Source organism: Rhea americana, unplaced genomic scaffold (genome assembly GCF_003343005.1).
Source record: "Rhea americana isolate MKP2758 unplaced genomic scaffold, rheAme1 scaffold_415, whole genome shotgun sequence".
Taxonomy (NCBI): Eukaryota; Metazoa; Chordata; class Aves; order Rheiformes; family Rheidae; genus Rhea; species Rhea americana.
Window position 1 is genome coordinate 100,701 of NW_028186552.1, and position 23,691 is coordinate 124,391.

A 23,691-nucleotide genomic window follows, 5' to 3' on the forward strand; every position below is an offset into this window, starting at 1 on the left:
CAACAAAACTTTCTTGGATATAATTTATTAGCTTTCCTGTAATGAATGATCAAGGATGTTCTATGTGTATCTTCTGTCCCCTTTCTTTCTTGCAAATGGATAGAACTGAATTTTGTTTCTTTCATTGGAACCATAGTAAAAATAATCTTCAATTTTTATGAATTAAAAAGTTGTGAAACATTCCTACTAAATGGTAAATAACATATGTAAAAAAGTTTAARTTTGTTATGATGATCTTTTATCCCTAAACGTTCATTCACATAATGTCATATAATATAGTTCAAGACCTTATGTTTGAATGCATTTTTGGATTAGTTTGCATGTGTTTTTTTTTTTTAATGAATATTTAATCAAGCCTAATAAGCATACTCCATGCTATAATGAATCAAGATTTTATTAGGTTATTTAAGTTTTGTTTACTTTGAAGAGCATTGCCATATGGGAGATTAGTTTTTTGGGGGGTCTCAGGTGCTCTTAGCAGATGGAGATTGAAAGTGCTCTGAAGACAGCATATACTGAGCAGCTCAGATCTAAGCAGGGTGGTGGAATCGCCGAAGTCGTGGCAGAAGCCTGGCAGATCCTTGGAGCRTCCGTGCAAGGGACCCTGAAAGGGAAGGAGCGCTCTGAAAGCGGAGACGGTGCTGAYGCCTGCGGGGAACAACAGTGTCTGGCTCGTTGACAAAAGCAGATATTAATTAGATTCAGAGCGAATCWTTTACATTCTCATGATAGAACTGAAAAGCACTCAATTACATGAACGTTATCTTCTTTATAGTTCTTTTTAAGAACCCCATTGACCTGCTTTTCATAATTGCATTCATTCAAATAAGAAAAATACAGATTTCTTTGACCTCTACCAGTCAGTGCGATCACAGCAATGACCTCTATCGCTTCTCATTTAGGAGCTGAATGCGCGTTTACAGAGGCATCTACCTTTCTAAAGTTGCAGCATTCCTGCTGCAGACAGATAYCGGTTGCCATCTTGTATTCTGAATTTTTTCTACTTGCTTAACAATAGCAGTGCATTGCAACTCTGAATATGACGATCTCTGAAAACTGCAAATGCTGATTAATTTAAACTGGAATTTTGGTTTTCCACGTTTAGTGTAATTGCATAAATTAAAATAAAAGAACTAATTATGATTTTGCTTACCAAAAAAAAAAAAAAAGAGAGAGAGAGAGATAAAAGAGATTTCAAGCTATGTCCTCTTTAAAACATACCAWTTTTTTGACGTAATAAATTTTTGGCTCTAGCAACATATTTATGTTAAAGCAAACGGTACCGGCTTTTTTGTGAAACTTTTCCTCTAAGCGGCATTGCCAGGTGTTTGCAATATAGAGTAGGAGTACTATCCTTAGGGAGGCAAAGCTTTCATTGACCCATAGAGAGATGATTTCTAACCATCTGCTCTGTATCTCAAGGAATCAATATGTTAAAAATATGTGAATTTTCTCATCCTTTGGGAGCCTGCCCGTGCAGCACATGGAAAGAAAACAGTGCCCTGAGAGAGGTGTCACTGAAAATAACTCTTTTCTTCAGTTAGGAGATAAGATTTATTAGACTGTTTTTAAGATGTGTTTTTAAAAAACCCTAATGAGTGCAAATGTCTAAGTAACTGGGCCAATTCATTTTGCAAAGATAGTAGCTGAAAATAAGAGATAATTATAGCAGATATGCAAAGTAAAACAGATTGAACTACACTATTGCAGAGCCAGTAAAATCCTGAGCTCRTCTTAAGCTGCTTTACTCTAAACAAGATCTATTTTTAAAAGTATTTTTAAAAGTATTTTACAAGTTAATGTGTTTATTCACTCTATTAGTTTTTTCTCACAGCAGAGAATGCAAAAAGCTTAGATCTTTCTAATTTCTGTACTGCTGAATAAAATAGAGAGCAAGAGTTTATGTGGAAAAACCTGAATGATTTCAACCTACCAAAATTAAAAAAAACTTTTTTTCTTTTTTCTTCCCCTTCCTCCCCCCCCGCCCCCAGCGCATGCCAAAACCATTGGGCTATTTATGAATTAGTTTCTTATATTTGTATGTGCTAAGTCATGTTTCCTACCCCAAAATAAGGAGAGAGGGGGGAAAAAAAAAAAAAGTACGAGTTATTGGTGTGGCTCTGTACGACCACCTGCGGCGCCAGCAAAGCTTAGCGCTCCGGTGGCGTGGTGCGATAGCCCGCGGCGGGGCTTGCTGGCGCTGCCTTCGTGGTGGTCCTCCTCCTCCTCCTCCTCCTCCTCCTCCGGCGTCTGCAGCCCAGCAGACCTCGCGGGCCAGACCCTCGCCCCCCGCCCGTGCACCCCCGCCTTAGACCGACGCTTGCTCCGCTAGTACGGCCTTACTTGTCTTTCTCTCTGCTTACATTTTACGTTTCAGGGCAGGTGTAGTAAGGGCTCTATAGAAGGGGGATCTGTTCCTTTTAAGYCAAATTCATTCCCTGCTGTTAAAATTTCTTCAGTAACGTCCACAACAGTTAAGGATGGGCAGTGTTTGCCGTAGTCCTCGCAGCAAAARCATACGGAAGAGAAGTTCTGCAAACTTCGCGTGGATTCCGCTGGCATCTCCGCAAGCTTCGTTTACAAGCTTAAATAACTATCCTGAAACTTTTCATCAACTTCAGACGTGGTGGGTTTTTTGTTTTTGTTTTCTCCTCCTCAGCACTGGGCTCTGCTTGCTGCAGCGTATAAACAGACTTGGAGCGTTATATTTTGACATAAATGACAACACTGAATTCTCCCTTCACCTAACTATTGCTAGTTAGGACTTGCCGAAAAGGAACAACAGTTCTTTTTCTGGGTATTTGTAGGTAATTGAGAAAGTTCATGTAGAACCAGTCACATGCGTAGCCTTTTCCRTGGGAATGTTTTGATACTGAAGATACCGCTCTCAGTTACAATGCATACAATTTGCAGTGGTATAAATAAGCAGGCACAGTAGATAACGGGCACATCTATTAAGAACAGGCATGTAAACCTAGAAAATGMTAGGGGTTTCATACTGTGCTGTAAGGGTTCTGTAAGATCAGCGTTCTTGAAATTCAGGATAAATTGCTGTTTCTTTATGTAGAATTCTGTATAGGTGTTTTGTTCATACTAATGTATATCGTTGAAATGCTAAAATGCTAACGTGTCCCCCTCCTCCATCCTGACTTCGAAGATTGCAGGACTTATTTTGTGAGCGTGTAAACCTTGTAATTATATAGTCTTTACAAGATAGATGACAAGGCTGTCTCTGCATTCTGCTATTTTAGTAAATGCAAGGAATTAAAATATAGCAAAATACTTAAGGCTTGTACAGAGTAGTAGAAGCAGCAATGTAGCTGTTTAYGTAGCTCTACATGACACTTGCAGCTTCTAGTCATTTGGAGCTGTAGCGGTCAGTACTTTAGAGATCGACCTTGGACGACGGCTGCGTGAATGATATGAGTGAGGTTTGTTTTAACGAGGTATTCCTATTGCTATTTGTTTTTAGTAAAACCTAATTCTTTGGGCAAGGTTTGGGGAGAATTTTTATTTAAGGCTTGTATCGAGCTTTAGAAGCACTTTTTAGAAACGCATTTCACAATGATTAGACAACATGCTTTTTTTTTTTTCTTTTTTCCAAAATACTTATTTTGTTTAGGAGGCCAATTAAGTTATTCTGGAGAGCACTGGTTTTATTATAATGCTAATTGCTAGATAACATATCTGACTCAGAAATGAATACTGTGAGGGTTCCTGATAATTACAAGCATTTAATCTGAAGCTGTAGCCAAACAGATTATGATTAAGAGCAAATCAGTTCATCAGACACTTTAACTAGCTATGTACAAGGACAACGAATTACAGCTTCCTGACAATGATTAGAAAAGATAACAATTCCCATTAGCTTGCAGCATGAGCTAAACTGATGCGTTGATCTAGAAGTGGAATTGGGCTTAATTCTCTCTGTTTTTATACTGGTTTGTATCTCTGTAACAAATATTGACTCCAGTGAAGTTACTCCTCATTTGTGTTACTATGAGTGAGAGGATAGTCCAGAAAGCTTTTCCCAGGGACTTGCAAAGTAATAGTGTGGAAGGCACTGCTGCAATTTATATACTGATAAAACGAATATGATGTATTGCACGGAAGCTTTGTGGTCTTTAATTAGTAGTATATTAGGATAGTTTTACGCTAATTAGCGATGGAATAGTCTTGTATTAACTCCTCCAGATYGCAAGGACATCAGACTTTCTTTGAAGCCAGCAGCTAGGCCGGGTGTGCCATACTTCCAGAATTGCCTTCTGAAGGCCCTTGTTCTGGAGGTGCCTCTGTGCTGGCTTCAGGCAACTAAATCCTTTGTCTGCAGCTTTGGCACACGAAATCTAGAWTATTGTTATAGGTAAACTCGAGGCAAGATTTTGTTGTTAAAATATGTGTTTAAAGCAATAGTTGAATATGTACATATTCAAAAAGTGCTCACAAAAACGTGTGCTGGAAAAAGCCTAATTGAAAGATGATGTGGTGATGTTTTCTGGGGGCAGGAGTGGAGACTGACACCTCCCTGCAAGTACTATGAAATTAAAATGTGTTGAACTGTGTGTAGTTAACAAACTTGCTTCATGGTGAAATAGTTGAAGAGAAGAATAGAATTTCTTAAAATTCTCTGTCTCTAGGTATCTCATTAAATTAGTGSGTCATATAGTTTCTATTTTTTGTTTTGATTTCTGATTTCAAAATCACTTTATTTTCACTTTTACTTTTCATTGTATTGCTTTATTTTTGTTCTTTTTTTTTAATCATTACATTTTAAAACATTCTCGTTTTCAGAAGAACATCARTTTTGTGACGTAGGAGAGTTTCTGTGTCATGATCGTGTGACTTGTGTCTCTCAACGCTGGCTCTGTGATGGAGAACCTGATTGTCCTGATGATTCAGATGAGTCTTTAGACACATGTAAGTAAAGAAAGTGCCATTTTTATTTTATTCCCCTTGTAACTGTTACATTTATAGCTGCACTCAGTATACAACTGCAATGATGGATTTTACTTTAAAAAAAAATCCCGAATAAATCTTCATATCGAGGGGAATAGGTTACATTCACTGACTAGATGAGAGACAAAAGAAATGGAAGGTGTTTTGTTCGTGTGTTGTTTTGTAATGAACGCCATCACCRGAGCATATGTTCCCTGTGTTCAGGCTGAGCTAATAGATTAGCTATAGAGGGCAGAGCCAAAGTCAGGCACAGGAAAAAAAAAAGTCCCTCTAAAAAGGAGAGAGGCAGATTGAAATTGAATAGTGCAAAAATGTTTTCAATAAAAGTAAAAAGAGCATGCAAACATCAAAGGAAGAAATGAAAGAAAATGAAATACTACAAGGAAAAAGAAGCAAAGAACGGAAAATGAGGGAAAGCTTTAATAAAACATGTTTAATTATAATAGARGCTCTTGGTTTTTTATGTAGCTAAGAGCTTCTGAAGATGATAATAGCAACCTTACAGACTTTTTTTCTTATCAACCTTGTAGCCTWCTGATGAGATGATATTAAATCTTAATGTTCCCTTGTTTCTTGGGTTCTGAGGAAAACAAGGGAATTTCCTGGTTGCATCCCCAGGATAATCAGTTAGAGTGAGAAAAGAACCATGTATTTTCAAACCAGTACTGATAATCAAGAAGGTAGAAATATATATATATATATATATATATATTTCTGCTCAATGATGAGAAAATACCATATATCAGACAGTGTTTAGGAGTCTAATCTGTAAGGTGAGGGACAGAAAGCTGAGATATCTGGAAACCATTTCTGGCTGGGCAAACATTGTACAAATGATTGCAACCTTCCTGCTCCAGAGTTCACTCTTTGAGATACATGGAAAAATTGCTTCTGAAACTGTGATGAGGATTCTCTGATTAACTGTTTGTGAGAATCCTAAAGTGTTTCAAGAAACAAAACACTATTTGGAAGCATCAGATGCATTTAAAATTTTTATTACTGCACAAATAGATGATTACTGWTTTCTCCCTGTGTAATAATTATTTTGAAGCATAGTTTCAGTATCTGCAGTTGAAAGAGTTTTTTTTCTAATTAATGACTCTTGTGATAAAAGCACAAGTCACATGCATGGTTTTTAGTTTGCTTCCTGATATTTAGCACRTAGTTCCAGATCCAGCAGGTAGCTAGATAACTAGCTAGATAGCTAGATATCTACCTAGATAGCTAGACATTCCTCCTGACAGCTTTGCATATCTGATTGCACTGAACCATATGATCTGTGTTCAGCAATGACATTTAAAATCATAGCATCTTAAAAACATTAGCTTTAAAGCTTTTATTGATGGCTTGAAGAAGGAAAGGAAGGGAAGGCAGGAAGCCAATGTTCTTCCCAACTTCGGGTCCTCTTAGAAATAACTCCTCCTTTGCAAATGCTAACAGTGTTCTTAGTATCCGTTACTTATATTGTGCTAAGTCAAAGGTAGGTGTTAGACTTACAGCTACAGCCAGAAGAGCAAAATGCTCATGCACATGCAGGCTGTGGAGCCCYTTGGTAAGCTGCTGGTTAACCAGGTACCTGGGCAGCATTCGACTGCGCAGGGTGAAATTGTGACGTGACTGATGTCTCGCTCTGTCAGTGAYGCTTAGCCGAGGCCCCTGCTTAAGAACCAGCACTGGGATACTGAGCGGAACTCTTCTTGTGTGTGTGTGTGTTCACAATTATGTTTTGGTATTAATGATTCTGGGTTTGTTAGCATAATTCACTATCAAATGTAGTAGTTCTTGAAATATAAGTATGCTTCATCAAGCTGTTTCTATATATTAGGGGTGAGTATAATGTTCCTTATTTTTTCTGCTCATGTTTGGCATGATGTGTATCTGTGAGGAGTGATTAACTACCTTAAAATATTTTTATGAAATATTTGAAGACTCTGTGGTATTAATGCCAAAGACACAGAACTTCCAATTTTAGAGCATCAGGTTGTCTATCTTTCTGTAGAGATGAATGCAGCTTCTTTTGTCAGCTCTTTGCTGATTTATACAAGATGAGTTATTTGGTGTAGCCTGACAGATATTACTACTTGTTCCTATAGCCATAAACAAATGAAATTTGATTGATTTTTTTTTCCTGTGGATTTGTGCCTAGTAAAAGGGCTTTCTGGATTCTAATAATGTGCAAGCATTGATCAAAGCTTTTTCTGCAAGTGGAAGTTCTTAACTTCTCTCATGTGGATTTCAAGGCCTCTGAAAAGAGGTAAGATCTTATGCTGAAGCTTTTCCCACAGTGAGAATATGAAAAGTCTTGGCATAAGCTATCACTCAGCCATTTATTGCAGAAAATTTTTAGGTAGTATCTTTGAACTCTATGCTCGTGGCATTTTGACCGGATTTTTCAACAGAGCCCCAAAGTTATTGGACTATGCAAGCACATACGATGTGATTGTATCAAATTATATCCGCAAGAATCCCCATGAAATCATACAATCTAGTCCTCTTATTAGCTTCAGTGATGAGATCCAGGATGGACGGAAAGGAGCAAAAGGTCGCATTCTTAATGTTAAATTCAGGCTCTGTCGGCAAAGGTTGGATCAGGGYTTTACGCATCTGCAGCTTCTGTTTGCTTTAGCGAGCAGGTTTGATGGAGCTGTCCTGTCACTGTCTGTGCTCTTCTGAGTCTAAAGACAGAGCTTCTGTCACCAGTCTGTCACTCTTCCACTTCCCATCTTTCGGTAAGTGGTCTCACAAATAGCTTTCAAAATGCAGGAGTGAATTCTATAGTACCTACACCTGTGCTCTGTTCTGTTTCTTAGCAGCTGTAATTCTTTCTCTCGGTGGAGTTGCTGCTTTTTATAGTACTGAAGAACTTGTTTCAGTGATTCATAATGAATATTTTAGTGAACAAATTCTGTTGCTTTTCTGTTAGTGAATTGTTCATGAGAAAATTGATTTTTAGAAGTTTTATTAATAAAACTCTTGACCAAGTAATTTCTACCCTGTGTTGGGTAGAAAGTCTCTAGGTTTTTCATGAGGCTTTTGCAAATATTCAGGATTCAAAAATCAATTTATTTAACCTAATTGGATGATGCCAGCTTTTTTTGGTAGGCTAAAGAAAGCTCACCTGTCGTCAGTAGAACTCTATCAGGTTCTCCAGAATCTAGTCGGACGTGTTTGRCTCTTACAAGTAGATTTTGGACTGGAGTTTGCAAATGTTTAAAGGACTTTATTTTTTTAAAAAAATCTTTATTTCCTGTTTTGATGGGATAAGTACAGAAGGATCAAAAATACTGTTGAAAGAAATGGAGTTTAAAAGACATAATAGTGACAGCCTTGTATAATATCTAAATATCAGTTTTGTATTGACTGCTTTAGACATTCAGTAGTTAGTAAGAATCAGTCAGTATTACACGTTTCCAATTTTATCATTCTTGCCACCCACCTTGGTCTTAAGCTGTAAGCATTTGTCTATCTCAGCAGTTTTTAAAAGAGCTGAAGTAAGGAAGTTCACTAATTGCGTCTCAAAGCACAAACTTAAAGCATTGTCACTTTTGGGTGCTAACGCGCGTGCTGTTCTGCAGTTGAGCCTCTGRCTAATATAATTCATCATCTGTAAATAAGCCATGTGGTTGCCCAAAAAGTTTGACCGGACATCCCGTTACCTGGCTTTTCCCTGAAACTCCTGCTAATAGGGTTGAGAACTGAAAGGTATATTTGGAAATGATTCCATTTATTTGTACTAAGGAATTTCTTACGTTAACAGCTTCAGGATTTGTCTGGAATGCATTTTCTCAGTCCACAAATTCTTCTCTGTCAAAGCGCATCATAATAAAGAAAGGTAAAGCAGAGGAGCAGGAAAATAAATTGCTTTTAGCATCTTCCTTTGGAACTATACACATCTATTGTAATGCTTTGTGCAGCAGCAGTTCCAGCAAGGGCTACTCTACCATCTCTTAGCCATGATATAGARGATGTTACAACACTGCCTGATATTTGCCCTGTGAAGAAATATGTGAGGTCTGAACTATTTTCATATCATTCTGTGGCATGGTCCCGGCTGCAGGGCTTTGCTGCAGCATACATAGTTGCCCATTAGAACAGCCACTGATGCTAAATATTGCTTGAATATAATAAATACCTTGTGAGAAGAAAAAACAGTACAATATCAGCACTCCTTCTCCCACGGCATAAAATTACTTGATACTCTGTTATTTTTAGAAGCATGAAAATTCCTAAAACAATTCCCTGCAATTCTGTCTTTCATGCTGACCACAACTGCATGTTTGCTGTTATCAGGCAGTGCTGTTCTTGTTTTTGGACTTTCTTAAAATGGTATCCAAATAGCCATTTGAATACAAGTGACTCATACAGTTTTATTTGTAGCCACATGATCCTGAATTGAAAGAACCCCAGWTCCCAGTAGCAAACAGTTACATTTTTAATGGTCCTTATCTTTAGAAGTTTGAGCRGTTGTAACTGTGTCATAAACATGTTGAAATTAGCTCTGATAACAATCCTTCTCTAGGCTGGTGAGAGACTATCARCTTAAACTGGAGTTAAAGAAGCAAAAGAACAGCAGCAACAGGAAGYATCTTGCTTACAAGCTTGAGTCTCCCTTTGCTGAAGTAGCTTCTCCCATTCCCTAGATGTTAAATATGTGAGGTAGACTAGTTTCACAAGCTCAATGGTTAATTTGGTACCTAAATTTTAATTCTCTTTCCAGGGAATGATAATTGGCTGCTCTGTTGCTCCTATGATATGAAACAACAAAGACCAAATTTCCTAGAGCTCCTAATTCTTTTATAAATAGATCTATTGAAATTCAGTAGAAGTCAGCCTCTCAAACCATTCTTAAGTAGCTTTTGAAAATCCCAAATCAATAAATAACTTTTGCATACATTCAAAATGAGCTGTCTTGAGACTGTTAAAGGTAAATGAAGAAAATGCTGGACATGAAGGGAARATACATCTTTTGTTTTCACCCTTTAATTTTGATGTATCCAAAGATACTGTTGAACATGGAAACCTGCATAAAATAGCTGTTTGTACCTATTCTTCAGCAAGATACTGAACCATCTTAGTGTCATTAATTTTAATTGATTTGAGCTGATGAATGTATACTCACTTTTCTCTCTGAATTATGAGCTTTCATATCAGTAGCGTAAAAACTTAAACAGCTTCTATAGCTCTTGTAGGAAATGAACCAAAATAAAATGAGAAATGTCAAGAAGTTTTAAGAAACTGCTGCTAGTTTATATAAAATGAAGTTAAATACTTTATATAACAATACATTACTGTCACACTTCTGTGTTTGCTGGTGAAGAGAGGTACTTCCGACAGAATAGGGTGAATGTCTTAAAGAAGGATTAATTTTCCTGATAGTAGTTTTGCCAGTCTGAAAGAAAACGTACTCCTTACTGAGTCCCTCTCTGCGATTTCTCCTGGCAAAGCTGCGGTGGTTGGCAACGACCAGTAAAGACAAAGCTATTGTGGCCCGTGTTTTTGCCATGCTACTTTCTGGCGTCTAGCCACTCAGCTCTACCACGCTTGATCTCTTTCAGATGGTTTGCTATTCTCTGCTCCTCTTCCCCAGGTGAACATCTGCTTGATTGCTATCTGGGCTTTAGCTCCGTCGGACCTTTGCTTTCTCCTCACCCCGTGATTGGAGAAAACTACCTTATTTGGCCCCTCCAGGAAAGGTCATTCTGCTGGTGTGATATGATTTCCGAGGTTCCAGTAGTTAACAGAGTATTAGAGCAAACAGTCTGGAAAGGATGAATGTCGCTGTGCTCCTACCCTCCAAAGCTTTTGGAAAGGTTATAGAAAAGAAGCCCATTGGGACAGATCATGCATTACAGTAATTCTGGAGAAGAGGCGTTCAGGTTGTTGCACTGTAGTATTTGAGGACTGGTATTGATCAGGCTTCGTTGCCTTGCTAAGAGGTTTCATGCTTTGGGAATATCCTCGTGTTCCCCTACACTAATTCTGCTCCTATTCTGTTTAGGACACCAGGTTTTTGAGTGCAGGTAAGCAATCATCTCGGGCCAGGGAATAACCTGAATATTCTTGCTCTTATCTTCTGTCAAATCTAACACATAAGGAGTGGTGTTGAGGCCTAAGTGAACGTCTAGAGGCACTTTCTTTTTATATTTTCCTGAGGATGTTAAACTACATAAGCATGTTGTTCAGATTACTGGAATACATGCAGTATCCTTTGAGTATAAAACTAGTTCATTTTTTATGTGCATGAGTGCCTTTGAGCACTTACTGTGAATATTCATGTCACTATGGCCTTATAAAACCTGATTCTGGTATTATTTGCAATATATCTATATAGTCTATTTACAGCAGGTATGAACCTGCACTGAACAAAAGCCAGGCAAATGGGCAAGCATGACACTAAACGCCAGCATAGCCCTGAGCCCAGGCTGGTGGCCCCCCTTCTGGGGGGAGTCCCCGTTGGCTTGTCTGGTTTTGGGTGGGAATTCTGAATTCTGCTGTCTGAAGCTTGGAAGGAGTGAGCTTACGCCTGCTTGTTGTGGTAGGGTTTTTTATTTTATTTTGTTCTAAATAAAGACTAGATGTATGTGTAAGTGATAGATAAGGGAGCTTAAGTGAGACAGCAGAATCTGATCCACAGGAAGGAATGTTGAAAAGGATAGAAAAGGAAGTGCTTGAGCATTGCTAGGAGTGCTGTGGTACACTGAAGGGCTGTTGTGTGAGTCATATAACCTGTCAGCCAGGTAACACTGCAGGAATTAAAATTTATACTGTACTAAACATAAGGATTTTGCAAGAGCAAGGTGTAAATCTGTCCGACATATCAGAAGTATTGTAAGTCTTACTCTGGTGACTTGTCTGACRCTGCTGCATTACCTGTAACGGGTGTATCGACAAAGATTTTTCTGCTATCAGCATTCGTTTTGTAGTGTGCTGCCGTTCCAGTTTTGCAAATAGAAACTAAATGTTCATTTTAAGTGACATGCTACAATCAAGTAAGCATTGTAAAGTAGCACAAAAGAGAGTGAATGTTTTTTTCCTATTTTTTTTATTTGAAAGACTAAAAGCAATCAATAACTCTTGGTTTATTTTTCTATTCTGTATATTCAGTTTTCTGCTGATCTACATAATGCCTATATCCAGTCCGATTTCAACCAAAAATAATTGGCCTAAAGCTTGAAAGCTAGATGAACACTTTGCACTAGATTTTGATTATGATTATGCAGTTAATGTAATTACTCTACTTGTAGATATTGAAAAACTGTTTACAGCTTATCAATATAAATTGTTGCATTAACTTTTAATATAGGCTAATATGTTTTCATAAGGTTACCTTATTTGAGGTTTATTAATAATTCATGTCTTGCAAATGTATAGCAGCACATCTGTGTTGTATTAAAAACGTTTGACAAAGAGTAATTTCTCCGTGAAATTCTTCAGGCTTATGCTACGAAATGAACTTTAGGTAAGATTCTCCCCTGGGCTCAAGAAAGCACTAGGATTTTTTTTGTCCATTCGAGCACTAGGATTTCTGTGTCCATTCAAGCATAGAAAATGAAGCATTACATTTCTTTCCCTCTTTGCACATAGAGCAAACTTTTTAAAGTGTTTATTTAAAAATTATTTAGGGGTGTAGCAAAATCATAAGCTGTCTTGTCTGTGCGGAAGGTAAGAACTAGACAGGGAGCATGGTGTTATTACTGTGCAGTGACAGAGCATCCCTAGCAAGAGCTCCAGGTTTGAATAGCTAAAAATTGTGTGCTCACCAGCTGCACATTTTCTCTGTAATTTTAGTTCTGGAAAAAAGTGTGCAGCAACAAGACTAGCACTGAAGGATTTAGAGGTCATTGTATCTCATGTCATTTGAAATACTACCTTCCCCCCCGATCACTGATTATCTTGTGCATGTTTTTCCAAAAGCGGTTCACAGGGAGTTCAATTAAATGATTGCTGACAAAATGAACCTCTTTTAAGGCCTGTAGAAACATGTAGGTAAAATACAAGGGCAGGAGAGAGCTTTGAAGGATGATGCCCACCACCTAAAACTCTGAAACAGCTCATTTATGGATTAATTGCTTGCTAAAATTGCACTTCCTACACAGAAGCAGCTCTAATGGGATATATACTCATAAGACAAGAAAATGAAAAGATGAGTCTTTTGAAAAACCTGTAAAAGCAATTCATACCTCGACCATGACTTTGTTTTTGAATTTTTAACCTCAATTTTATTTCCATAGGTAAGCTATAAATTACATCCCCCTCTCCCCCCCCCCAAAACAAAAAAGGGTTGGGGGGGGGGAGAAGGGAGTAGAAATGACCAGGCTGGCCCAGTTCCTCTTCCATGACGTTGTACTAGCCATTAAGCCTAACCTAATGGCACTTTTTGCATCCTTGACCTTCTCATCAACATTTGATTGCAAATGAGATATATGCTTCAATGGTGATCCCCATCTGGGGATACTTGGTCACATGCAAGTGCTGTCTTCACAAGTTTCCTAGGAGGAATTTATCTCCTGAACTATCGACACAGGAGATCACAGTAAGGATCTAAGCAACAGCACTGTGTTTATARGAAACTGCACCAAGGAGTCTCTAAAATATGCTGGTGCAAGAAATGTCAGACAGCCTGAAAAAGTGGGGTTATAACTGGGCAAGTGATTGGAAAGAAAGGCAAGAGATTGCAGTGGTTTTTGTAGAACCTCTTCATTTAGTTTGATTTGAACTTTCTTCTTTCCCATAATATTCTTGTCCCTATTTCCCTGTGTCTTTCTTTCAAACTTAACCTGCATTAACCTGAGTGACTTAATGACTTCTATTATTTATTTCCTTTTCTCCTCCTCCCTTTTATCTTAATCTCCTTGCTACTCTTCAGTGCCTTCTGTACTCAAGTTATCATTCCCTCTCAAATTCTGCATTTTCTACTCGTTCTTTTTAGGGCTAATCCCCACTGTTGCTTAATTCATTACTTTCCTACTTTCCCTTTTTTTGCTTCTATTAGTTCCGATGAAGTTGTGAAAACTACTACAAAAACTATTTTTTTGATCCTTTGTGTTCCTCTCTTTTTCCTCTATAATCATCCTAACCAGATTCCCCTTCCCCACTCATATGTCTGATCCTTTTCTCTTAAGTCATACCCTGTTATTCCTTCATTCTGTATCTCAATTTTCRTCTTTCCCTTAACAGTCCTCTGTGTCCTGCTCTCTTGTCATGCTACTGGGGTTTGATAGCATCAGGAGAACAGMTTATTTTGGGAAATGCACCTTAAACAGTATAATTCATCCAAATACCAGGATGATTGTGATAGTGTTGATTGTTAGTACATCATTGCATTCCCTAGCACAAATAGCTTTGGTAAAAGAGAGGCAGAGAAATTACTGCACCGCAGCATTGTCTATTGATTAGACACTGATAAAACTTAAAAACATATTTAGAAAAAAACTAAGTGCATAGCACCATTAACAACCTTTTTGGCTTTGCTGATCTGAAAAGGTAATTTTTGATAATGCAGGGATTTGCAAATTACAGCAATCTTCATATATGAAATTTCTAGTTGAAAGACTGTTATCTGAGATGGTGCTACTTCTCTGTGGGCCCCAGTTGCACTGAGACTCATTACAAATGTTTATAATTTTAATGATGTCTGACCCTTCGACCCTGTACTGGGAGAGGTGTAGTGTATTTAAATAGCAAACTGGATAGTATTCTTTATTTGTCACTTRAAAAGTCCTAAAGTGTAATAACCATTTCTCTTCTCAAAATTACTGATGAAAACAACTCTCATTAGCAAGCAGATGRCTTTCTGGAAGAAAAGTAAAATTGTTCTTTTTGAAAATAGGKCTGTGATTTAAAATAAGAATTTAGATATCTTATTAGCTATAAAATGCAGAGTAGTTTTAGTCAGCAAAGAGGGCACTTTACTATGGACAGAGAAATAATGCAAGACAAATTCTATTCACAAAGTATAATGCACAGCTATGAAAAAGGACTGCGGCTCACTATAGCCAGGAGCCTGGGATTCAACTACRCTACATTTTAGCCTTCTAATAAGCAGAGAAGGAAATGGTTGAAAAGATTTTATTTCAAAAAGTATCCTTCAGATTTAGCTCTTTATTGTTTACTTATGGATTTGCAGATGTAATCCAGAAAGTCCTTGCTTGTATTAGCAGTTCTTACTCAGGCGCCRGTACTTCTGGGTAAAATTTAACTGTGCCAAATAAAACATCTTAAAGTCTCTGCATTGCTTAATGCCTTCATCTTGCATTATTCAAAGATGCATCAACATCCATGTGCATCCAGCTTTGTAGGACTGAGAGCTGTGCCCTCAGGAATAGGTCTTAAATTGTATGCAAAACTTATGTGCCTGATATGAAAATAATTCCCTGTTCTACTCATGTGAACAAGTATTTATAGGATTGTACCCATGTTTGTATATATATTTCTTTACTGAGAATACCAAATTTGTTTTTAGCATCTGACATTTACAACCTCATAAAAAGCACAACTTCTTAGAAATTATAACTGTTAATGATGTGTTTGCAGTAAGGTGAGTTATTCCAAAGGAAAGTAAAATGTGACAAATTTACTTTTCATTACTTAAGTGATGAAGCAAAATTTAGGGAAATAACTCACTTCGGATTTTTTCTGTTTTCTTAAAAAAAAAAAAAATTTTAATCCCTGTGTTTCTCCTTTGCTTCCTTTCTTAAAAATTTTTAAGATAATGGTGTGGTTAGAACATCTTTACTTGTTGTTCTCTTCACTTAAACATGCATAGGGGTTTTGGAGATCCAGGTTCAACTCCTCCCCTTTCTTTTAMATCTCAGAAGTGGCCTATAAATCCCCTCTGTAAACACGATTTCTGCCTTACCAATAACTGACTCGCTGTAAAGAACTGAGCCTCGTTTGCTCAGCGTCCCCGTTCCCCCCAGGTGGTCCTCGGCCGTGGGGTCAGCGTTGTGGTGGAACGGTGGCAGGGCAGRGTTTGCACTTGGGGAGAGAAACCTCCGTTTCAGATGCTTCTGCAGCTGGGGTCTATCAGTACGCTAAAGAGCATCTCTTGCTGCCTTTACGCTCAGGCTGTGGGGAATTTTGAGATGGGGCTTTCTAACTCATACTGACTTGTACTGCCCTACTTTTGKGTCTGATATTTGATATTTTAGGTAAATTTTGGATTACTACTACCTAAATTTGTCTAGRGTAGATCTCCAACATGCTACTGTCATCTTTGGTTTTCTAACTTCTTGTTGCTGGAGGTAATTTAATTTCAAGTATGCTCCATTACCCAAAGCCAATGATAACTTCCAAATCCAAAAAACAGGCTTAGGTAATACCGTATACTGCGCTATTGTATTATTAAGTGAGCCGTTGCATAACATTATCCCTGTTCGGTATAATAATAAAATAATAGATACATTATCCTTATTCAGATCTCTTTTCTGACTTGTATTTTCAGTAAAATAAATAGCACGTGTTATTATCTTGCATTCCAGTGAGTCCTCCTCCAAACTCGTCACCCCCTTAAATCCGGAGCGTTGGTGCTGTCGTTGCGCTGCTTTCGGTCCCTGGGAGGTCACGTAGGGGGAACGCTTCGTGGACTGGGACCACACGGGCGGCTTGCGCTTTCTCCAGCATATARAATTAATGGTGGAACTACTCAGTGGCTGGGTTTTCCATAATAGCAAACGCTTTGTTTGTAATTTTYCCTGTTCAAAAGCAGACAGTTCAGTTTAATAACAAACTTACTTTCACAGTTGAGTTTTGAGGCTTCTCTGTCCCAACTGGAGAACCATCTTCTCTGTCCACAGGTTTCCCTAAGAAGGAATTTTTGGRGGTTTATTTATTTTTATGTCCTGCATGCAGATTTAAGTGATCTGAAGGTCGGCGGTTTTACTCATTAGGCTCCTGTAAAGCCAAATCTCGTTTCGCTTTGGCTGCGCCGGAGATATCTCTGAGGTCCGCCAGGTCGAGGGGCAGTTGCTGCACGTAGCTRTGTGATTTCTTTCCTGCTGGCAATCCTGGGGATTTGAATACGTCTAATGAATAAGGTCAGCTGAACTGAACTATTTTTGTATTTACAAAATTAYTTAATTCGCCTTGTTCTTATCTTCCTTGGCGTTGGCTTTGGCCTGGCCTTAGCCCCGGTCGCTCGCTGCCTGCCGCGGCGTGGCTTTCCTGCGCAGCCCGGTTACGTGACTTCACAGCGAGAGGAGGAAATTACAAGATGATCATTAAAGTGTGAAATTAAATTCTTAAAGATGAAACATCTAAAATAACTAAAACATTACCCTAAAAACAAACAGTGCAATTGATCCTACTTAATTACATGCTTAATAATTTTATACTAATGTAAAGCACGTTGGCTAGGTAGTAATCCATTTCATATTCACTGCCACCACAGACTTCCCCTTTCTTATTTGCTTTACAACTCATCATTACCGTGCACATAAAACTAGTATTCTTAGAATTTTTATAGTATTATTTCCATATAAAATGAGGAAAAGTCTAATATATGAATACTAAACAGCTCATTAATGCACTTTGTAATATATCTATTCATGATGAAAGCAGCTGAGAAATGCTGATATAAAATAGTACTTCAGTTCCAGAGTATATCTAAGATTAGAAGAATCGTGCCTTGGGTAATAAATACTTCAGGGAAAACAGGAAGTCTTAAATACAAATAAAATCAAGTAAAGTGCTTTGTATGCTTAATTAAACACATTAACAGATGCAATTATTTCRGTTAAATAATTAATATATTACTACTACTGGCAAACAGGTTTTTTGTTTTGTTTTTTTGTGATTAAAAAATAACCTGCACATTACGGGAAAGGTTTTCATTTTAGGAGACAAAATACTGCCTTTAAAAGACATTAAGGACCCTTTCTGGATCTGTAAGTAGCRTGAGGATTGCCAGTGATGGCATAACACAGCAAGCAGGGTGCCTGGAAGAGGAACCTCATTGCCTACGTCAAAAACTCTGATTTTTAGATTTACTCTTGATAGGCAAGCCACTGTTTCCAACCTAAGACGTAGGACCGGCTTTGAAGCAGTTTAGCTCCAGGAGCAGGTTGCTGTGAGTTGTCTGCCTGCAGGACGTGCGTGCGTGAAAGATTCTGCCTTTGCTGTGGGTATTTGTTAGAGGTTGGAGCTGAAACTTTGGAAAGATGTACTGCAAAATGAGATGATGTGTTTTAGGTTTAAGTTATTGGCAGTTTATACTTTTGATGTAGATTTAGCTATATTACATTATATGCAAAAGCACATGGGTATTTTTGGCTTTCTGCATGATTTTGTACCTCTGAGAGAAGAGCTGTGCTACTGTTTAGTTGCACTAGTGACTTAACAGTTCAGCTTTCATTTCATATTCAGCTCTGGGGTACTGACCTATAAAGCAACAACGCCAAGGTTTTTATAAGGGTCACGCTTGGTCCTTAACCTTTGCTCCGATACCAAATTAAACAAAACATCATTTAAATCCAAATGCAACTTAATTTTTGGTCATCTGAAATGTCATCACAAATAATCAGTGCAGCATTTATTTATTACAAATTTATCTGATATTATTGACAGTAAAATAATAAACAGTACATTTTCTAGACTTCTGCATGCTGAAGTATTTCCCCGCAGTGGAAAACTCGTGCTGATTTTCTTAGATGAGTCAGAATTTTTTTCTGTGGCTTTCAGCTTGGTTTATCAGGGACAAATCAGCAAAGCAGGAAAATTGGGAGTGCACCCGGAGCAGTGAGCGCGTTGCCGTGTGAACAAGGTGAGCTGCGGGCCTGGAGCGCAGCCTTTGCGCAGAGGCRCGGGGCAGCAGCCCTGGTGCGGGGCTAGTGCCTAGGACTGCCCTCCAAGCATCCCTCGCGCTGCTCCAGGGCAGGGTCCACTGCTAAAAGTAGCCGTTTCATAGCACTAGTCTTTAGTCTGTCCCAGAAAAAGATGTTGGGAGAAGAAACTCTGCTAATTTACTGTTCCTGGGTGGTATGGTGATATCTGCCTTGAGTGCATGTGTGGATGGAAACATTTTAGTGAATGTTCTTGTGTATTTCCCTAGAAATATTGGGAAAAGGTGGAACAGATGAATGTTTCTTACTAAGCTATGACAAGGTCAACTCTGTCTAAGATGAGGTTTTTTCTTTTTTCTTTTTTTTTCTTTGCTGATGATGGGTTGAAGTGATGCATCTAATGTTCCTTGACCTCCGAGGCTGATCTCGTTGTTTTTTTGGCTTGCTGCTGTCAGGAAAAGCACCCAGAGAGATGAGAGCACACAGTAGTTTGTACAGCTAGCATCTGTCTATAACACTGATGCAGTTTAGCAATGTAAGTAATGCAGCCAATGCTGATGGTAGTGGCCTTCTGCTGCTGTCCATTTAAATGCCTGAAAAGGCGCAGTACGAAGGATAGCGGAGGAAGAGCTCCTGGCCTCACGAGGGAAGCTGGAGATGGAAGAGCAACAGGATCTAATCAGTTCCCGAGTCTTCCAGCAACCTGTGCGGGTCAATGCAAACCGTACCGCCTTGACACGTCARCCCAGGTTACTAACTGCTGCCACGCGGTGACACGTGTGCTCTCACGGTTCATCTGCCCTGCCTGAGCTGCACACCCTTCCTCAGAGCGTCTGAAATGCTCATCAGCTCCTTTTGCTGTCCTGCAGTGGCTTTCTTCTCTGGTCCTGTCAGCAGGCTATATGTGTGTGTATGTATATATATATATATGTATATATGTATATATACACACATATATATATGTTTTTAATGATTTTCAAAGTAAGTGTGATACTTTGTAGCTGTTCCAGCTGGGGGTGGTCAGCTGGACCAGAGGATCCAAGTGGATCCTCTGGGATCTCACTGCCAGGGAAGGCAGTGAATATTACGCYGATCCAGGTGGCTCCGGTGCTCTTCTGTGGTAAAGCATTCGTGGTTATAAATGGTTATATATAATATATAAATGGTTATATATTATATTCGTGGTTATGGCATGTTCTGTTTCCCCAGCTTTCAGCTGCAGTTGTTGCTAGGTTAGCTAAAGCAGGCTCACAATTTTGAATGCATAGAAAATAGTACAMGATGCTTTTAATTGCGTTTTCTTTTCTCAATTTGATTTTGGCATGACACTAAATAGAAAGCTGGAAATTTCATACACAGTTAAGGGGAATGCTAGTTTTCCTGCGTAGAGAAGGGTAGTAAGACATATATAAAATTGTCCCTGAGGAGTCAGTTCAACAGAAAAAGCTCACACCCACAATTTCCACAAACTTCTGTTTTAACTTAGAGTTGGACTCTTTGAATGTGTGACCCATTTGGAAGGGGCTGATAACTGCTGAAAGATGATAAATATCCTAACTATCCCTTTTGTTTGGCACAAAAACAACAAGAGTTTATCTAAAAAAAGAAAAGAGTTTCTGGAAAGTTGATGGTGAAAACTAACTCAAAGCAGAAGGGAATATGGGATTTAAGGTACTTCTCTATGGCTTTTTCTGCAGGGGAGCTTTGTTTTATTTTTCTGGCTGTGCAGAGGCACACTGCATCGAGCATGTTCTTATTTATGTTGGAATTTAAGGTCTGTTTCTACTTTGAGCAGTGCAAAAAATCTTGCCACAAATGAAGAGTGGGTTTTTGTTGTTGTTGTTAAGTGTGTTGCTATAACATTAAGCTATAATGATCCTCCTTTTTTTAATTGTGTGTGCCATTTAAGGAGCTACATACGTTATGAACGTTCGGGCTCTGTTCAAGCCTGAGAGCAGCGTAGCTGATCTTGTGCAGAGCTGTGCTGGAATTGAATAACATCTCTCAGCAAGCAGCTCTTATTAGCTCGAGTAAAGCTGTACATGAACCATCTGTAGTACTGCTGAACCTAACATGATGTTACTGCAGCACAGTGGTGTGTATGGACTTTTGAAGGCTGAGATCAGAGGACTTGCCCAGGGTAGATGCTGTTTCAGTGCCGGGAGTGGGCAAGCCTCCATAGGCTTATTACTGGAAAAATGTAATGATATTAGGATATTCTTTGAAGGGATTTTGTCTTGTACTAAATATGTGCATACAGCTGATAGTAAGATCTTTTTTTTAGCAACTGAAATTGCCAGAGAAAAAGTACATGTAAAATCTTAACCATTTTTCAGCAGAGAAACATGCTAAGTACCAAAGCTAATTTCTACCACCATGTAATGGGCTTGGTAAATGTATTAGTCTGTGTGCCCACTTTGCTGTCATTTATTTACAATGACAAATTCATTTTCACAAGATGTTTTTAGCTTGTTAAAATTGCATTAGTTAGTCTGTAGCCAGCAGTAATATTTGGACAGTGATCCAGGCCTGCCCCCAATAAACTGCACACGAGGCAGCAGTCTTTGGTGTAGGCCTCTGTGCGTGCTTGTGCTGAGCTCATTAAGACACCTTCTTCTAGTAGAAGGCACAGGTATATTAAGTACTGAGCTCTGGCAATAAAACCAAATGCAGTATGGCACGGAAATATGTTAACATCCCTTGGTTCACTGTAGCATCGTGTTTTCAGTGAAACAAATACAGGCGATATAATAAACTGAGCTGGCATCAGCCCAGGGAGTCCAGGAGACTTGTAATGGCTTTCACAGGGCTCAAGGTTGGGTCCTGTGCACCATCAATATTCTCTTACAGGAGAGCAGGATCTTTGCTGTTGAAATAAGGAGTGAAAAAAATAAAAAATAAAAAACCCTTGAAGGTTGTACTGAATCTTACGTTAGTGTATTGCTGATAAACACTTAACAAAATTACAACCTGAAAACCRGTGTAGATGTGTGTCTCTGGTAGCTGATGGAAACTTCTCCAGCGGTCTGCGCCCCGAGGGTACGCGGGGAAGGCGGATGGCCAAAGCACAGCCAYTMGCCAGTGCTGCTTGTACTGCTTGCAGGGTTGTCACTACCTGTTGCAAATTATTTATTATTCAGATGCTTTTTAAAAGTACAGACKCTTATGTGTCTGCTTTATTCAGTGCTGAAGATCTGTATGGCATATGAAGAAATTTCGTGTAACAACAGTTCCGCTTCTTTAAAACCTCTCAAAATAAGAGTTCTCGGCAGTGTACGGCAAACGTAACAGTGCGCCTGTTCGTCAGGACGAGCGTCTTGTGCAAGCTAGCCATTTTGCATTAATCTGCGTGGCACCCTGCGTTGTCACCCGGATAGCAGACTTCATCCTCATCAGCATCACCAGCAATCACTATTTGCTTTTTAACTGATATTGGAAGAGATTTATTATGTGTGCAGAGCGTGCTTCCAGTTTGGTTTTGCGATTCCTTTGTCTAGAGAACTCRTCGGCAGCGATCGGATACTTCTGAAGTTCAGCTTGCAAATCCCGTCCTGGTAACTGGTTGCGTTTTTTTGGTCTCAGTTCTTCCGAGGGGCTTTCACAAGGCTATTTCAGCAGYGGTGGCTGATTGTGAGTGGCAGCTAAATCCGGCATCTTGTAAATATCAAAACAGCACGTTTTGTTTTTRCATTAATATGCTAAGGTCAAAGTCGCTTTTCTGTTTGAATAGGTAAGCATTTCATCTGTGTTAATATCTACAACTTACAAGCTGCAGTTTAAAAAAAAAGGAATTTTTAATATTTACGTGTTGATATTTCAGCCTAGTCCTCGCTGAGGAAAGCTGCTAAACACAAACATAAAACTCCCRAAGAGCATTCTGGTGCGTGCCAGCTCAGTTTGGTGGTACACRGGAGGTACGGGTCCTGCCTGTCCTGTTGGAGCAGCGTTGGTTAGTGCTTTAGCTTCGAGCTTATTCTCATTTAAGATTTTGTTCCTTGTGTTAATTTTAAATCCATTCAGTTCCCAAAGTGTTTACTGAGATTGGAATTGGATGTCCTTTGAATGTTTCTGAACAGTAGCTTTTTCATGTTTCTGATTCAGTTGATATTTTTCCTCCGGTATCATCGTATCTTACTCCACTCAAGTGCTCATCTACTTAGATTTGATGCTTCCTCAGGACATACAAGAACACTAAGTTCTCAGTTTTAGCTCTTTACTTTGGTGTTCTTGTGGTTTGTGCAGTATAAATATTGTTGCTTGGGCACTAATGTACAATTTGAAAACAATAAATACCCTATTTGCTGAAGGCCAATAGTCTATTCATTCTGTACTGTAATATTGACTGCTAATTCTGTGAAGAATCCATCTTCTGAGGAGGGGATGCCGTGATCTTTGCTATGTCATACAGACTCTTGCAAAGTAGCATAATATCAGGTCTTTCATTATGTTTGCAAATGTCAGATATTGCCTTACCTCTCTGTCTGTAAGAGCATGCACAGTTCTTGGAACTGGACTTTCTTACTTCGAATTTGCTGCTGCATGCAGTACTGCAAAGGCCTGGATGTAGCACAGCTTGAAACCAAAGGCAACCTTCATCTCTTTTTTTTTTTTAAAGTACGCATAATTGATCAACCTGTTCTACTAATGAATAGCTGCAAGTTTTCCAGTTTCTTCAGCCTTGTGCATTCTCCGTGCGTTCTGCAGGCCTCGCAGCTGCTTTTTCCTTGCTGCCCAGCTGCCAGGAGTGCTTTTTTATGCTAGGGCAGCTGTTTAGCACAAGAAGATGCTTTGAGTAGAGGAAACATGGCAATACCTGCCTCTGATTCTGGAGGAATTGGTGTTAATGCTGCCAGAACTCCTGCTTGAGGGTAGGTTTACTTAAGGTAAAGCATAACCATTTCCCTTGGTGACCTCCTTTGCTATGAGGTTGCTGTAGTGGGTTGGGGGCTGTGGATGG

General features: G+C 38.9%; 1 protein-coding gene across 1 annotated transcript in view; it reads left to right on the top strand.

The window, feature by feature from the left end:
* Positions 1–481: 481 nt before the first annotated feature.
* Positions 482–23,691, top strand: part of LOC146590245 (low-density lipoprotein receptor-related protein 1B-like) — a gene marked incomplete at its 3' end in the record, with an annotated part of 297,172 nt that continues 273,962 nt past the window's right edge. The window contains exons 1-2 of the mRNA XM_085314919.1: positions 482–674; positions 4,792–4,917. Of these exons, the coding sequence (XP_085171045.1) occupies positions 482–674; positions 4,792–4,917 (319 nt within the window). The remainder of the gene's footprint in view (positions 675–4,791; positions 4,918–23,691) is intronic.